Genomic DNA, 18,256 nt, shown 5'->3' with positions numbered 1-18,256 from the left:
CCCTAAGCCAGACTTAACCACAAACCTTTTTGTGTCCCACAGATTGAGGAGATGCAGTGGGGCGGAGGGGTGTGTTCTATGCTCCCCTCGGTGTGCAGCCAGCCCTAAACCAGCCCTAAACCAGCCCTAAGCCAGGCCTAACCCCGAGCCTGTTTGTGTCCCTGTCGCACAGATTGAGGAGATGCAGTGGGGCGGAGGGGTGCGGTCCGTGCCCCCCTCGGTGTGCAGCCAGCCGTGCCGGCCGGGCGAGAGGAAGAAGATGGTGAAGGGGATGCCGTGCTGCTGGCACTGCGAGCTGTGTGACGGATACCAGTACCAGGCCGACGAGGTCACCTGCCTGCTGTGCTCCTACAACGAGCGGCCCAACGAGAACCGCACCGGCTGCCGCTCCATCCCCATCATCAAGCTGGAGTGGCACTCGCCCTGGGCCGTCATCCCCGTCTTCCTGGCCATGCTGGGCATCGTCGCCACCATCTTCGTCATGGCCACGTTCATCCGCTACAACGACACGCCCATCGTGCGCGCCTCGGGCCGCGAGCTCAGCTACGTGCTGCTCACGGGCATCTTCCTGTGCTACATCATCACCTTCCTGATGATCGCCAAGCCCGACGTGGCCGTCTGCTCCTTCCGCAGGATCTTCCTGGGGCTGGGCATGTGCATCAGCTACGCCGCGCTGCTCACCAAGACCAACCGCATCTACCGCATCTTCGAGCAGGGCAAGAAGTCGGTGACGGCGCCGCGGCTCATCAGCCCCACGTCGCAGCTCGCCATCACCTCCAGCCTCATCTCCGTGCAGCTGCTGGGGGTCTTCGTTTGGTTTGCTGTTGACCCGCCCAACATCATCGTAGATTACGATGAGCAGAAAACTATGAACCCCGATCAGGCCAGAGGAGTGCTCAAATGTGACATTACGGATCTACAGATCATTTGTTCCTTGGGTTATAGCATTCTGCTCATGGTGACGTGCACTGTGTATGCCATCAAGACTCGGGGGGTCCCAGAGAATTTTAATGAAGCCAAACCCATTGGATTCACTATGTACACTACCTGTATAGTATGGCTTGCCTTCATTCCAATATTTTTTGGCACTGCCCAGTCAGCAGAAAAGGTAGGTGAGAGTGCACAGGTCCCTCAGGATTCTCTGTGGTTGTAACGACATGCTGGCGCTCAGCTTCCCGTGGATTTCCAGCTGAGCTCTCCAGTCAGCTCCTTCCTGGCTCACGGGCAGTCTGTGGCGCTGTTCTCCTTCCCCGTTTAGCTCGTGGGCCATTCATTTGACAAACTGGCAAATGATCAATAGCAATCACATTGCCATTAGTTTTATTGTTGCATCTATTTCAATTGTTTCTTTACAGTAGGATAAGTGGGAATTAGCTGTCATATTATCCACAAAGAGGCATCTCCCAACTAAATCGTTTGGAACACAAGATGTAAGCAAGAAAACTGTCAAAAACTACTGAGGTGGACTCGTGTGCCTCTGGAGCTGAGCCCTGAGGGCAGTGTGCAGTCTGAGGAGTGCTCTGCTCACAGAGCAGCCCCGGGACACATTTACACATTTATGGTGTGAAGGGCCTGCCCTGAGCTCCTGAGGCTGAGCCCCGTGGCTCCAGTGATGCTCCATGATGCAGATTCACTTGTACTCCTCTCTGGAGAAAAGCTGTCACTTCAGAGGGATTTGGCAAATTCCTCCAAGTCCAGTATTTAGAGAGCAGTGGTGATACTGTCCCCGTGTCCCTGTCCCCGTGTCCCTGTCCCCGTGTCCCTGCAGGGCTCCTGGGCTGTGGGAGCAGAGCTCGGTGCCAAACCCCAGTGCCCAGGGTGCCAAACCCTGCTGCTGCCCTGCACAGAGCTGCTCTGCAGGAGCTTTGCTGCTTTCCTTTCTTCCCTGGCACTCCTTTTGGGTGGGGGTGCGGGGATTGTGCTTTTTTGGTGCTTGCTACTGATTTCCTGTCAGATATTTCCTCTGGAAAATATTGTGCCTTAGCTTAGCCACGCTCGTCTGTGCTGAAATGGAAATTGCACCTGCTGGAAAATCTCATGCAGCACAATCTTTTAAACTGAGGAATGGGGTTATATATAACAGTGTGGGTTTCAGTGTATGGATTTATTTTATTTTATCGATAAATACAAGCATAATGTTGTTCAGTAGAAGGCATATTGAAAACACCTGCCTTGTTCAGGGTAGAGAATAACACCTCCAACAACAACAAAAAAACCCTAGCAATGTGCTTCAGGTAATTCATAAAAGGTGAATAATTCAGTCAGGAGCTGTTGAGCAGGTGGAGGGAGGCCAGGTGTGAGGAAGGGCAGAAATCCGAGTTTCTCCAGGATGGAGATGAACCCTGAGGCACATGGGAGGTGGCACATGGTCAAAGCACATTTCAGACCTTTTCACAGCTGGACTCCACTCAGCCTGTTCCTTTGCCCACCATGAGAAATGAGGGAACACAAAGGGTGTGATTTATGGGCTGGCTGTGATTTATGGGCTGTGTTTGGCAGTGAGCGCAGGGATGCCATGGCTGTGCAATGTGCTCGTCCTTCCCAGGTTCCAGCACCCCTGGAGTGCCCATGGTACAGAGCTGGGTGCCTGGGCACCCTGCAGCTCTGGGGGCTGTGGTTCTCTGTTTTATCCTAAAAATGCTGTGACCTTGGAGGAGCAGGACAGGTCTGGGGACAGGAATTGTGCTGTCTCTGCTCAGAAAAATCCTTCCATGGCTTTGAGCTGAACGGGGGCAGACTTAGACTGGGTATGTGGAAGGAATTCCACCCTGTGAGGGGGGGAGGCCCTGGCACAGGGTGCCCAGGGAAGCTGAATATTGCCCTGAAATCTCATTTTCTCCGATTATGTCATTGGGCTGATAGAGAGAGAGATGTCATCGTTATATTTTCACGTTTCACAGAATTCTGCTGCCTCAGAGCTTTGATTGCTTGTATTTAGTAATTGTGCTAAGATTAAAATAATACATTGCTGGATGTGTTTACAAGCCAGTGAGAGCTGTCAGCCTGCTCCTGAAGATCTCCTGCCAGTGGGATTCTTTCCTTGAATGATCTTCAGGGCTTTTTTCAAGTTAAAAAGTTCTAACCAGGACTGAGTGAAGGGTGACTTGTTCAGGTTGTCGTGCTTGGGAACTTTATTCTTCCTGCAATGATGAGAAAAAGGGAAAAGTTGGAATAAGAAAAGAGTTTTGTCTCCTTCCATCAGCTTCTTTTTGCATGAGCTTTCAGTTACAAACTGTTGGGTTTTTTGGGGGGGTTTTGTAATGAAATTTGAAGTCCCTAATCCCATCAGCTCTTCCACCTTCCTTCTTGTTTCTCCAGGTTTTTTTTTCAATGCCCCTTTTATTCAAATCAATAAGCAGGGCAAGTCAGGCATATTTGGCAGCAACACTTTTACTTATTGTGTTGAGTGTTCCATAAATACTATAATTTAAAGGCACATGCAAAATGGGTCCTTGTTCAGATTAAATAATGTCACATTAGCACAGGAGCACTTCAGTCTCTGTTCTATTTTTTGGTGGAACTAAATTACCCTTCAATTCTCTGTAACACAAATACCAATTAGCCAGGTAGGACACACTTTTATTTTCTCCCTTGGGAAGGCTTGGGCTGACAGTTGCTATAGCAACTCTGCATATGTGGATTTGGGAGTTATGAGGAATTTAATGCAAAATTTGTTGGAGTTTTACACTGGTGGACTGTGGAGAAAACCAGGCTTTGAGGCTCGCAGGGAATTGTGACTGAGTCTGCCACGAGCTGGGGCTCTCACAGGGACAGTGTGCATTGCAGCTTCTGCTGAAAATTCACAAATTAAAACCACAAATTCCTGATAACAGGAATTTCTCATTGATGCACTTTCACTTCACCCATCACTTCATTGTCTGCATGTCCAGATGATGAAGTTCTTATTTTTTTCCAGCCTTGATTGTATCCCTGAGAACAGCCTGGAATTCAAGGATCTGACATTAGAGTGGTTCTAAGTCAAGCCTGGACTAAAGAGCAGCTTCACCTGACTGCAGCTCAGACCTCCAGGCTGGAGACCCTCAAAGCACAGGCTATTCAAAAAAATCCACTTTTGTGGAGTACTGGAGTTCTGCATTTTAACTGAGGACAAATTCGGTGTTCTTTGAAATCTAGAAGTGAAATAATCAGTGGAATTTTTGGAAGTCTGATAACCTTCACTACAAAAGTGATCCTGGCTTAGGTTTTTTATCAGGTTATGTAACAGCACTGCTGCAAAGTGTATAAATACCCTTGTGACAACCTTTGAGTGTTTAGAGACTTTCAATTATAATTTCTGTGGAACTAAACAAAAATTTTAAGCACAACTTCTGGGTAAAGTTCTCAGTAAGGTTTCCTTTATTACCTTCTGCATTCATGTGGCCTCCCCAATGGGAAGGGAGGCTGTGACCAAACCCCAGCCCAATTTAAAGGGTTTTGAGCTGTCACTGCTGCTGATGGTCTAACCCTGAATGGGAGCTCAGGATTTCCATGTGTGCCCTTGAGGTGCTGCAGGAACCCAGGTTCTGGAGCTGCTCATCTCTGGCTGTTTTCCCCTCCCTGCTGCTCTGGGGGGAGCTTTGTTCCCTGAACAGACCCCCACAGCCCCAGCTCTAGCTGGGTTATGGCCCCTGAGGCTCCTGGAGGAGAGAACATCCCAGGAAATTCGGGATATTCCTGACTGGGCTGGCTCCTGGAGGCCATCAGGAGCCAGGGCTCACCAGGCTGGAAAAGAGGAAGAAAAACTGCCAGGAAAACTTGGTGCATAAACCTGGGATTTGGGGGTGTCCCACAGCCAAACAATGAGGTACAGCAGAGAGAAGGGGGGATCTGATCTGTCACTGGGGATGGGATCTGTCACTGGGGATGGGATCTGTCACTGGGATCTGATCTGTCACTGGGGATGGGATCTGTCACTGGGGATCTGTCACTGGGGATGGGATCTGTCACTGGGATCTGATCTGTCACTGGGGATCTGTCACTGGGATCTGATCTGTCACTGGGGATGGGATCTCTCACTGGGGATGGGATCTGTCACTGAGATCTGATCTATCACTGGGGATCTGATCTGTCACTGAGATCTGATCTGTCACTGGGGATCTGTCACTGGGGATGGGATCTGTCACTGGGGATCTGTCACTGGGGATCTGTCACTGAGATCTGATCTGTCACTGAGATCTGATCTGTCACTGGGGGATCTGATCTGTCACTGGGATCTGATCTGTCACTGGGATCTGATCTGTCACTGGGGATCTGATCTGTCACTGGGGATCTGTCACTGGGATCTGATCTGTCACTGAGGGATCTGATCTGTCACTGGGGATCTGATCTGTCACTGGGGATCTGTCACTGGGATCTGATCTGTCACTGGGGATCTGTCACTGGGGGATCTGATCTGTCACTGGGGATCTGATCTGTCACTGGGGGATCTGATCTGTCACTGGGATCTGTCACTGGGGGATCTGATCTGTCACTGGGATCTGTCACTGGGGGATCTGATCTGTCACTGGGGGATCTGATCTGTCACTGGGGATCTGATCTGTCACTGGGGATCTGATCTGTCACTGAGGGATCTGTCACTGGGATCTGTCACTGGGGGATCTGATCTGTCACTGGGGATCTGTCACTGGGATCTGATCTGTCACTGGGGATCTGATCTCTCACTGGGGATCTGATCTCTCACTGGGGATCTGTCACTGGGATCTGATCTGTCACTGGGGATCTGTCACTGGGGATCTGATCTGTCACTGGGGATCTGTCACTGGGGTTTGACACGACAGGGATGGCTTTGGGAAGGAGCCTCTGCTCCTCAAGGTGGTGTCTGGAAAAAGCAAAGACCTTTTGGTGATAAGCAGATTTCCCACAGTGCTGCCCTGTATTCCCAGGCCTTTCCTGGGAAAGGGATTCCTGCCTTTGCCTGGTCCTGGCTGGGGGATTTGCACCCAAGTGCAGCCAGGCAGTGGCAGCTGCAGGAGCACTGCAAGTGCAGCTCTGGGCTGTGTCTCTTGTCAAGGCAGGTATTGCAAGGCAGCAGCAGCACACGTGCACCCTCGGAGTGAAATAAGGGCTGATTGCAGTAATTAGATCCTCCTCAGAAGACCATAAATTAACGGTGATTATGATTCCTGAAAGAACAGAAGCAGAAGGTACAAGTAACGTTGCTCTGCTTTATCACATTTGCTGCATTGTAATGCTCCTTTAATGTTAATATGTACTTTTGTAGTAAAATCTAATTGCAAACACTGAGCAGGCAGAGCCCAAGGCCACAATCGTGTTCCACATAATTACCTGGGGAGGGGGGGCTCCCCCAGCCAGCAGAGCCACCAGCAGAGCCAGGTACAGCAGGCACATCATTAACCATCGGTTTATTGGGGAAAATCTTCCCTTCTTGGAGCAGGATGTGTGTCGTGGGGCAGTGACACACGCTGGAGCTGCTGTGCTGTCTCACAGGGACCTGGGCTCAGCCAAGCAGCAGTGACTTCATTGCTGTCCCCACCGTGCTGCTGTGTCACCCAGGGACCCTTTGAAGCCTCTGAGTGGCTGCTTTGATGTCTCATGTTGGCAGTGAGGGATCTCTTTGCTGTGGTAAATCCAGCCTTTTCTATTCCCAGCTGTGCTGAGGAGATAGAAAAAAAAAAAAAATAAATTATTTGGAAGATGGGAAAATAAATGGAACCCAGAAAGGAGAGGGCATTGCAGAGGTGAAAATCACAGAATATCCTGAGCTGGAAGGGACCCACCAGGATCATCCAGCCCAGCTCCTTCCCTGCACAGACACCCCAAAATCCCAGCCTGGGCATCCCTGGCAGCCCCGGGGCTGTGCCCATTCCCTGGGGAGCCTGGGCACCCTCTGGGGGAAGCAGAACCTTTCCCAAAATCCAGCCTGAGCCTCCCTCCATGGCACTGCTGCAGCTCTGCACCAGCTCCTGCCCAGCTGCTCTGTCTCCATTCAGAGCAGCTCACCCAGAGCCCCAAGGCTGGACAATCCGTGTCTGACTGCAACGGCAGATCTGGGAATATTTGTGGTGCTTTTCCCCCTGGGAGCCCGCCTGTGGCACAGGCACTTGTCTGTGTCTCAGCATCCCCAGCTGCCCCTGTCCTGAGCACACACCTGATGTCAGGAAAGGAAAAGTGGGGAAAGAAGGAAGGAAGGAAGGAATCTTTTTACCTCTGGAATTTCTGGTGCAAACTTAACTGCCTCTGGCTAAAAAGCAACGCAATTTTAAAAGGGAAAAACGTGTAGGTGTTTAATGCATAGTGTTGACATGTACTTTTTTTGTTCTTTTTTTTTTCGGGTATTTTTTTGGGGGGGGAAGATGTAGAATTGCCAGGAGGGTTTTACATCTGAAAAGCCATCTCTGCACGGGCCCCTGGCAGCCCCATCAGGAGTTTTTATCTGCAGCACAAACTGACAGCCCCTCACCGGGAAATAATTGCGGCTCCGTGGAGTCCAGGGCAGTAATTACTTTGTTGATGAAACTTTTCTCTTTGCTTGCCTTGTGATATCTCTGAATGTCAAACTCGCTTGGGCTGACAACTTAATTTCCCCAGCAGAGCTCTCGCATCAACCCTGCCACGCTGCTGGGAGGGGCTGGGGGTTTTTTCCAGTTTGCTGAATTCCTGAGGCAGCCAAGGGAAAATCTCAGCCTTGCAAAGCCCTGCCTTGGGATTAACGCTGAGTAGTGCTGGGCTCGGGGCAGCCCAGGGACAAGGGATGGCTGTAGAGTTATGGAATAGCTCTTCAAAGTGAGTTAAAAAGGAATCAGTCACAAAATAACTGGCTGCAGACAGGGCGGGGGCAGCGTGCTGGAATATCTGTGCGGGCAGTTTCCATTTGTGATCGTGCATTTCCACACCTTGAAACCATCCCTGAGGGTGCTCAGAGTGTGACCTGGCACTTCAGGAGCTGCTGTGGGGGTGCTGGGTTGATGATGGGATTTGGTGACCCCAAAGGCGATTCCATGATTTTAATGAGTATTTTGAAATTCCTGAGTATGCAAGGCTTAAGGTAAGTGTGTCACAAAGACGATGTGGTTTCCCTGGTCCATTCCTGCAGCCCAGGGTGCATTTTTGAGGTGACCCCCGTTCCAAGGGCTCGGCTGGGGTGTCCTGGGTGGCACTGGGACCATTCCTGTGCCAGTCCCTGCAGGGTGGGCCAGAGGGCGGGGGGCTCTGCTGGGGCTGGGCCACTGAGCTGAGTCTGAGTTTTGCTGCAGAAAGCCTCGGCTCCCATTGCTGCTGCTTTGTTCGGAGCTGATGGCTCTGCAGAGCATCCCAGAGCACTCAGAGCCAGCCCAGGGCTGGGGGAGCAGAGCACAGCCAGGCTCTGCCCGGGTGTTGCACAAACACAATCAGGGTGTTTGGAGGCAGAAATAATGGCTGCTGATTCTGAGCTCATCCAGGAACAAAGCAGAGCCATCAAGGGCTTGTTCGATGCAATGGGAGTTAAGCAGATGTTTCTCAATTTTCCTGCTGAAGTGGATGCTGGAGTCAGGGTTTGGTTTGATCAAGAATTGGTCCTTGAGCACTTGTGCCATGTCCTGTGAGGGGTTTGGGAGCAGCCCCTGCAGGAGGAGCAGCCCCTGCAGGAGGAGCAGCCCCTGCAGGAGGAGCAGCCCCTGCAGGAGGAGCAGCCCCTGCAGGAGGAGCAGCCTGCACCTCTGGGCTCGCAGCTGGAGAGGAGATTTCCTTCTCTTTGTTTTAGAATAAACAGGAACGAAATGGAAGGAGCAAGGAAAACTGCCAGGAGAGGAGCAGGAAGAGCCAGGTGGAGTCTTGTGTGGACAGAGGGATGGGGGTCACAGAGAGTGGCACTGCCAGGGCTTCATCCTGCTCCAAAGCACTGTGCAGTGAGAACATTCAGCTATTCATGGGATGGTTTGGGTGGGAAGGACCCCAAATCCCAGCCAGTGCCACCCCTGCCATGGCAGGGACACCTCCAATGTCCCAAATCCCAATGTCCAGCCTGGCCTTGGGCACTGCCAGGGATCCAGGGGCAGCCACAGCTGCTCTGGGCACCCTGTGCCAGCCCTGCCCACCCTGCCAGGGAACAAATTCTTCCTGATATCTAATCTAAACCTGCCCTCCTTCAGCCAAAATTTCCCTCCAAAATCAGTAAAAAAACCCCAATTTGCAGGCACTGGGAAGGGAATCTCCTCTCCACAAAGCAAGGATCTGTGGATCCTGGAGGGAGATCTGTGGGACAGATCCTGTGACACCAAACCTCAGCTCCTTTGTGCACACCAGAGCCAAACACTGCTGGGTTTGCAGGAGCAGGAAAGAGCTGCAATGCAAAAAGCATTTTCAGTCTAGCCAGGCCAGGCCATTGCAAAGTAAAAAGTAGGATTCTCTATACATAAGAGATGGATGCAAAAATATTGACTTGGAGGATTTATTTGTTGTTTTAAGTGGCTTAAGCAGGCATGTAATAATAATAAAAGTAGAAGCCATCGTGCTCAGTCATAGAAATTGCCTCATGTTTTGTCTTTGAGGCATAAGCTCAGCAGAAGGTTAAAGAGAAACAACAATGAATTCTTGCAGACTGAAGCAAAAAATTTGTGTCCCAACCCTACCTCATCGAAAGTGATTTGGGGCATGTTTGTATTTCTGCAATAACAGCTTTTCTTGCACTCTTAATTGCTCCATTCAGCCCTTGTGCCTCTGCCACAGCAGGGAAAGCTGAGATTCAGCCCTGCCCAGGTCTGTGCTTTCACCAGTGAAAAATAATGTGTGTATTGTAAATTGGATAACTGGAGTGTTCACAAATCCACCTTGGCCTTACCTCCAGAGACTCTTACTGAGCAGAGTGCAGAGGGAGGAGGAGGAGGACAAAACATGGGATGAACAATATCCTCTCATCTTCCTCTTGTTCCCTGGGATTTACATCTCCAGCATCAGAGCAGCCTGCCATGTTTCATGGAGACAATTAAATGTCATTTGGAGACAAGGCAGCTCTTTTAGCGGTGGAACAGATCCTGCAGAAGAGCTGGGCTGGAGCAGTAATTCAGCAGCAGGCTGGGGAGGAGAGGCACTGGACAGCTCAGCACAGACTCCCAGGGGCTGGGAAGGAAAAAGCAATGGAAATCAATTCGTTTAGCCAAGGTGCTTAAACGTGATTAGAGCTGGAGAAAGTCTTGTGAAAACTGGTATTAGGGAGTAGTTAAGATTTATTCTGGGGCCTTAATTGGAGGACCAAGGAAGTCAAGTGATTTGATTCTGCAGGAGTTCAGAATCAATGTTGTTTTAGCAGGTTTTATTGACTGCAAGATGAGCTCTGATAAGGACTGGAGATAAGAAGGGAGGTCGGGGCTGCGGAGCAGAGCGGACCCAGCCCCGAGCCCGGGCTGGGGTTGGGTCTGACCGGACCCGAGCGGGGATTTTCTGCAGAAAAGCCCAGCCCACGGGGGGCTCTGTTCCGAGCCCAGCCCAGTTTAACCCAGCCCAGCCCATGCCCCGGGCTCGGGGATGCGGTGCCCAAAACAACATTTACCGAGCCGGGTCCCTGCAGAGCGGCTGAGCTGGGCTGGGTTTACCTGGGCTGGGTTTACCTGGGCTGGGTTTACCTGGGCTGGGTTAATCTGGGCTGGGTTTACCTGGGCTGGGTTAATCTGGGCTCGGCTCGGAGCAGAATCCCGGCTGGATGCTCGCTGTGCCAGGTTTGTCCCAAATTCATTTTCATTCTCAGGTGGCTCTGTCGGGCAGGGATGAGGGAGCTGTTGCAGTCAGCTTGCCCTGGGCAAGTGTCCCAGCGGCTCAAGGCACAAAAAAAAAAAAAAAAAAAACCAGGCTCGGCTTTTCTGTATCCTGTTAAAACACAGTTAATGTTACAGATTCACATCAGTGCCTGCGGCTCGTTAACTTCTGTCAGGCCACGGAGGAGTTAAACACGTGAGCTGATTTGGGTTTAAAACTCGGGTTTTTGTCCGCGGATTGCTGTGGGTCTGAGCAGCCCAAATGCAGGTTCTGGTGGGAGCTGTGAGTAATTCCAGTGAATGGCGCTGTCACCTGTGCGTTACCTGTGTGTGGGAGGTGGTCCCGGAGTGACCTCGGAGCTGGGATGGTGCAGGACAGGGCATCGCTCCATCAGCCCGAGAATGGCTTGGAGACTGCTGGAATGGTCACGGCAGCGCCTGGTTTGAGGTGCAGATCTGGGTTATTTGACAACAGAAAGGCAGTGTTAGAAAATGAAGAGGGAAGCTCTTCCCTGGCGCTCTGGGTTAGCTTTGACGCGCACGGGTGCCTCCCAAAGATACGGGGAACGACTGGAATTTGGCAGCTCCTAAAATGATAGAGTCTTTGTAATTAAATCTCATTTAAACGATCTCGTAGTGTGGGATTACCCGATGCCGGTTTAGGATGGCGCAGAGCGGAGCCGGGGCAGCAGCAGTGGGGATGCTCTGGGCAGTTTCCAGCAGTTTCCATGGCAGCGCTGGGTTCTGATTGGGATCCATGAGCAGCAGCCAGAATTGGCTCCAGTCACTGAGTTAATCCAGCGCAAACTCGCGCGGCTCTGGAGGAATAACGGGGAAAATGAAGAGCCCGGTGTCCCCCTGCGCTCGGAGCTAACCCCGAGCCTCCCCCTGCCCCCGGGCTCTCCTGGCCGGTGCTGGGCCGTGGGATGGGCGGTGAGGAGGGCCAGGGAGCCCCTGAGGACCCCCAGGATGGCCATTGTCACCGGGGGGTGCTCCTGGCTGCCGGCACAGCTTTGGGGGCAACTCTTGGGGTCCGAGCAGGGACATGTGTGTGGGTCCAGCCTCTGTGAGGCTTGAGCTGCTGCCCACAGCCCGTGTCCGACCGTTTGTTTTTTATTATTGTTTTGACGTTTAAATTGCGGTTTTTTAGTACAAGGAATTCTTTTCCTTGTGCCAGGGTTTAAACTCCTAATGGTGGCTGGTCAGGAGCAAAGGCTTTGCTGCCTTTTCCAGGAATCTTGCATCCTCTCAGGCAGCTCTACCACACTCCCTGTTCTCTTTCATCCTGCAGAAAATGAAATCATTTCCACAGAATGGTTTGAGTGGGAAGGGACCTCAAATCCCACCCAGTGCCACCCATCCATGGCAGGGACACCTCCAATGTCCCAAATCCCAATGTCCAGCCTGGCCTTGGGCACTGCCAGGGATCCAGGGGCAGCCACAGCTGCTCTGGCCATGCTAATAGAGAAATAAATGAATAAATAACCCAATTATAAGAATAAACAAATTACTGGCTGCTCTGGGTACCTGCCTGCAGCCTTTAGTCCCCCAGCACATCCCACACTCTGTACCCAGCCCTGGTGGCAGAGGACATGTCCAGCCATAGCAAGTTTTCTCTAAGTAGCCAAAGCAATATGTAAATGCTCTGGTTTAACTAATAATTACATTATCATTTCAAAAGTGTCAGAAAAACTGGCTTGCTTCATCTATGTATGTTTGTCAGTGCTTTTTATTGGCAGTGCTCTGCTCCAAAGGCCTTTAAGGAGAAGTAATAAGTGTAGGATTATCCTTTCCCTCTCCCCCTCCTGCACTGACACCGGCTTGCACTTCAAATTTCCCTGAAGGTCTCCAAGCAGAATTAGATCTTACTTTGTATGCAAATATATGGAATAGATTCTCAGGATGGGTCTGGGTCAAACTTCGCTGACATTGAAAGATTCCAGCTGACTTTTTGGGATTTGTAGCCCTGGGGAGGTGAAGTGGCCACAGTCAGTGCTGGGGCACGGGCAGGGCTGGGGCCATCGGTCACTTCTCGGGCATTAGGAGGACAAGGAATGTTTTGTGGGATTGGTTGGAGGCTCTGCACACTGGCTGAGCTGGGAATATACTGGGAGGCAGTTCTGGGAATGCTGGGTTGCCTCAGTACAAAGGGCAGGGGTGGGGTCACCCTCCCTGGAGGTGGCACTCGGGGCTCTGCTCTGGGTGACAGGCAGGGATCAACCTCTGATCTTGGGGGTGTTGGGGTTTGAGCAGCCCCCAGGGAAGGGCTGCAGGGAGGCTCCTGCCCCTCAGGCAGCTCTGGGGAGCCCCAAAGGAGGGGCACAGCTCACACCAGGTACCTGCTCCCAGACAGAAATGCCCTGCAGTGGCCAAAGCAGGAGGGAATTGGGTGGGTCCTGCAGAAAACGTCCCCAGCTGGTGCCACCTGTGCTGGGCACTCCTCTCTGCGGCCCCAAGGGCTCAGCTGCACCCACCCAAAGAGTGGGGGGGCAGGAGCTGTGCTCAGGGAACATCTGGAGCCCAGCTGTGCAGGAGAATCGCTTCTGTTCTTCTGGGAAGGCCAGAGGGTTTCGTTTTGGATGGGGGAAGGTTTGGAGTGAGTTTGTGTGTCAGGGGACTGAGGATGTTCAGCTGCTGAAATAAGTGGAGGCAAAGGGAATTTATTACCTGGAGTGTGTCAGAAAAAAGAGCAGTTTGATGTCAGGGAAAGCCTTCCAAGTGGCTGGATATAAATGAAACATTCATGTGGCTGGGTCAGGGCAGGCAGGACTGGAGTGGAAGGACAGAAAAAGAGTGTTGAGGCTTGCTGTGTGAGATGAACCTTCTGTGGGGATCTCTGCTCTCCTTAGGCATGGCTGGGCTGAAACACCTGGGTTTTCATCGTGGCAGGACTGCAGATGGACAGGCCAGGGAGTGGGATGGGCACTGGAGTAGAGCTCAGTCTGAGCCCAGTCAGGGCAGGAGAAGGAATCCCTGAGCTGGGGCTGGGGGGGCTCAGCCCCTCCTGTGAGGCTGGCTTAAGGCTGGACTTGTTCCTTTGGCTTTGTTTTCTCAGCAGGAGCTCCCTGTGTGTGACTGGGGAATCTTTAACAACGTTTGTATTTATTCTGGGTTATGGATTTCGTGTTGCAAGACCTGAATAGCTGAAGTGAGAGGGGCTGCTTGCTGTCCTGGCGTGTGGCTGGGAGATTTACTGGGCACTAAAACTAAACTGCAATTTACTGGTTAAAGAGCCCGGGTGGAGAGAGAAGCACCAGGGCCTTTGTGCCTCTCCTCTGCAGGCCCTGAAGCACCGGCAGCATCTTCAGAGCTGCCAAGGCAAAGCTGCAGCTCCCAGGGCTGCACTCGGAGTTGCCATTGCCATGACAACCTGGGCACATCCAGGAGCTGCTGTGGCTACCAGCCCATGCTGGGGGCCAGCTGGACCTGGCCAGGAGCCCCCTGTGCCACCCCCACCCTGCTGGGCCCACACCTGGGGGACATTGTGTGCCTTTGGGGACATTGTGTGCCCCTTGGGGACATCCAGTGCCCACCATCCTGCAGAGACACAGCCCTGGGGTCTCACTTTATTTTCCCCAAGATCTCGAACCGAGGGTTGCAGGGTTGAGATTTTTTTTCTCCTTTTTCATTGAATTATTCAATAGTTGAAGTGAGTAAAATTAAAGATTTCTAGACTGGTGACGTTTGGAATATAAGAAGGATAGCAAAATCTGTTTCATTTGAACTCTAATCTCTGGTCATGTATAAAATGAATAAAATGCAATAAGTGTGGAGAAATATGATTTACAACAGCAGCCAGAGTCTGGCTCTGAATACCTGAAAATGCCCAGATTGTGTGTCAGTCACTTTAGCAGTGCAGTGGTGAGGGGGAGCAGTTCAATGAAGGCTTTTTCTTTTTTGCCTTTCCTTATTTTTTTTTTTTGTTTTGTTTTCTGGAAGAAGTGACAGATGAAGAATTATTTCTAGCTCAAAAAAGCCAAGTGCTCAGCCCGTGAGAGAGGGAAAAGCCATTATTTTAATAATAGAAGTTGAGGATGTACATTGCTCCTGCTGCACTTTGTGTTTGCCTCTGTTCGTGACGTGTAACTTATTTTAGAGCTGTGATCACAAACAGGAGTGCCAAGCAGGAGCTCTCAGACACTTCTGAGGGTTGGTAATGGGATTTCTGGAGCTCTTCCCCCTGGCTGTGCCTGCAATCCAATCTCTGATCACCCCCAGAGCCCTGGGGGACCCAGGAGGGGCTCGGGACACTCCTGCCCTGGGCAATGCCTGGGATCCTGTGGGGAGACTTCACCCACTGCAAATTCTGACCATCACTTGTGGCCATGAGTGCCATGGCCGTGTGTCCCTCACCTGTGACCGTGTGTGCCATGGCCGTGTGTCCCTCACCTGTGGCCATGAGTGCCATGGCCGTGTGTCCCTCACCTGTGACTGTGTGTGCCATGTCCATGTCCCTCACCTGTGGCCATGTCCCTCACCTGTGGCCATGTCCCTCACCTGTGGACATGTCCCTCACCTGTGGCCGTGTCAGCAGGGCAGAGAGGCCCGGGCTGGCAGAGTGCAGCAGTTTCTGTCCCTCTCTTGTCACCAGCCCTGCAGCAGGACAGGGCTCAGAGCCCCTGGACCCTCGGGCAGCCAGGACAGAGTGCAGAGCGCCAGGGGCACAGAACAGGAGGGAGGAGCCCCAAGGGAGGCAGAACTTGTCCTGGTCAGGGCTGGGCATGCACAGAACCTCCCTGGCCCTGCAGGGGAATTCTCCCTCCCTGCACGTCCCTGACTGTGCTGAGCTCCTGTCCGAGGCCAGTGAAATCCAGCACCCAGTCCTGGGGACACCAACTCCCAGCCCCTCGAATCCTCTGCTGGCCTGGGCCAGGGCCAGCACTGTCCTGTCCCAATGCCCGGGTCACTCCCAGCAGCTCCTGGGCCCCTTTGATGTCCCTGTAGGGACCAGGAAGCCAAGGCAGCTCCTTGTGCAGCCGGGGAGAGGAGCAGTGTGCTGGATGTTGTGTGTGTGTGAGCTGTGGACTCGTGGCACTGCCTCTGAGGCTGCTGCAGCTCCTCTCTCAGCCATCAGATGCTGTTTGAAAGCAGCACTTGCTTTTCCATTGCTGCTCTGTCCAATTATCTGGCTAATTTAATTTCCTTGCAGATAAGCTGTTAGAGTTTCTGTCTCAGGCTGGAGGGACAAAATTCCTCCTCTTCTGCATCTGCATCAGAACCCTCAGAGCAAGTGCTCCAGCATTTGCTGCTTTGAATTATCACACAAGTTATAGATATAACCCATAAACGTTTATTTTTGGTGCATGCAAATTTCTTGCATAAGGAAGTTCCTAATATAAGGGAACAAGCTGTATAAAATATTTAGCTGGAATAACTGAGATATTTAAAACACAGACATTCACTTCAGCTCTCCTCCACACGTTTTGCTGTGAACCAGCAGCTGGAAAAGTCGATGTGCTGGGTGCTGTGGGACGTGGGGATGAGCCAAGGTGACATTAGGGGTAGCAGTTTGGGAATTGGGGATTTATCCTTTTAGTGCTGTTCACTCCTGCTGGCTGCCTGTGCAGGTGTGACTCCCTGGGAATGGGTTTTCCTTTTGCTGGCTGGGCCATGATCCCTCCCAGCTCTCCTGGGATGCTGCCAGGCTGGCTGGCACTCTGCTCTGCCCTCAGCACGTTGGGTTTTTAGATGCTTCTGTTGGAGGAATTCTCATTTTGTGGGCATGAATTGGATGTTGGGAAGGAGTTGTTCCCTGGGTGGGTTTGGGGCTCCTGCAGGAGGGCAGCAGTGCCCTCACCCAGCCCTGGACACCCAAATTTCCCAGGCCACATCTGCATTCAGGTCCTTTCACTTCCCGTGTTTTTGCAAACACGCAGCGCAGGGGGAGCTAATTTTAATTTTTATTAAAAAGTGTTTCTCATTCTTATATTTGCACTACATAATGTAGAGAATGAGATAGAATCTTCAGCTGACCTGGAAAAGCCTTCTGGGAGATTTATAAACCCTCTACTTCATCTGTAAGAACATTTGTTTTAATTCCCATATAAAAGTGAGATAAATTGGCTTGTAATAGCACGAGTCCAAAAATATCTCAAGTTACCACTTTATTTCCATATTGCAACATAACACAATTCAGTGCATAATTAGAAAGCTGAATTAGAAAAAGGAGCAGTTGCTCCTGATTAGACTGAAGGCAAAGCTTTAGCCTGCAAAAAGGATTTCTGACTCCTGAAGGGACTTTGCAAAGCCCTGCAGCTCTGAGTTAAGTTGTTCTCTAAACTCTAAGTTCAGTTCTTCTGGCCCAGCAGCTGGAGATCTCTCCTGGGCTGGCAGAGACAGAGATCAGAGCTTTGCTCCCCGGAGAAACCACAGTTCATGCAAAATCAGCCACGGATGTATTTTGCTCTATAAAAATTGCCCGTTATTAGATGTGTGTATTCCAGACCAGTCCAATTTTCTCCCAAGGTTTTGAGGGCAATTTTTGTGATTTGCATGAATAAAGCAAGAATCCGGAAAACATAAAAATCTAAAATTCAAATGGGAATCACTTATGTAAAAGCAGTGATAAAATCTAGGTGCTTTTGCATGTGAATGATGTCCTTGGGGCTGGGTTCTCTCCAGTGCCTGCTTCAAAGTCCCTGCATTTGCAACTCAGGGTGTGAAGTTAGAATTTGTCAAAAGCCAGAGTCTGCTTGAGAGAGAGGAGATTGGAGTGAGGGTGACCCTTCAGATTTCTCCTTCTGCCATAGCAGATGTGGCTTCAAAGCCTCCAGGGCTGGCCTGGGAGACCAACACCAGGCTGGTTTGGGAAAGCCTGGATTTCCTCTGGAAACATTTCCAATCATGGGATGGGATGGGATGGGATGGAAGGATCTTAAATCCCATCCAGGGTCCTTAAATCCCATCCAGAGACCCCAAATCCCACCCAGTGCCACCCCTGCCATGGCAGGGACCCCTCCCACTGTCCCAAACCCCAATGTCCAGCCTGGCCTTGGGCACTGCCAGGGATCCAGGGGCAGCCTCAGCTGCTCTGGGAATTCCATCCCAGGGCATCCCCACCCTCGAAGGGAAGAATTCCTTCCCCAAATCCCATCCATCCCTGCCCTCTGGCAGTTTGAAGCCATTCCCTGTCCCTCCATCCCTTGGAATTCCTCTCTCTCCAGGCACTGCAGGGCCCCAGTTGTGTCACCACAGTTGTGTCACCCCAGAGCTTCTCCCCTCCAGGCTGAGCAAGCTCGGTCCCAGTTCTCATTCGTGTCAAGTTCGAGCATCTCTCACTAAATCTGCATCTTAATTTCTTAATTTAATCTCAGGTTTGGGAGCTGCCACGTTCAGCAGGCAGCTGTAAAAGGCACGCACGAGTTATTAGAGTCCCATTGTCAGTTAAATCTGATCCTTTGTACTCTAAGGCAGCCATTTGCATTCATCTAAAATGCTTCCCCAGAATTTATCAGAAGAGGGGAAATCAGAAATGAAATAGTTTCACGTAAACTGCATTTTTATGTCTGGCTGGTAAAACCACAAAGCAGAGATAAAACACATAAAACTGAGGCTCTGCATAATGAGCA

At 51.3% G+C, this 18,256-nt stretch overlaps 1 protein-coding gene across 4 annotated transcripts in view; it reads left to right on the top strand.

Moving 5' to 3' along the window:
- The window catches only part of GRM7 (glutamate metabotropic receptor 7), a 184,814-nt gene that overhangs the window by 146,417 nt on the left and 20,141 nt on the right, over nucleotides 1–18,256 (top strand). For all 4 annotated transcript variants that reach the window (XR_015805950.1, XR_015805949.1, XM_088171223.1 and 1 more), the window contains exon 8: nucleotides 173–1,108. Coding sequence is in view for 2 of the 4 variants with exons in the window: in XM_088171223.1 (XP_088027349.1) it covers nucleotides 173–1,108 (936 nt within the window). In the remaining 2 variants the exon portion in view is untranslated. The remainder of the gene's footprint in view (nucleotides 1–172; nucleotides 1,109–18,256) is intronic.

This window comes from Sturnus vulgaris, chromosome 11, assembly GCF_052056855.1.
Source record: "Sturnus vulgaris isolate bStuVul1 chromosome 11, bStuVul1.hap1, whole genome shotgun sequence".
Taxonomy (NCBI): domain Eukaryota; kingdom Metazoa; phylum Chordata; class Aves; order Passeriformes; family Sturnidae; genus Sturnus; species Sturnus vulgaris.
Note: the sequence above shows the minus strand (reverse complement) of the source record. Positions and strands in the feature narration are given on the sequence as shown.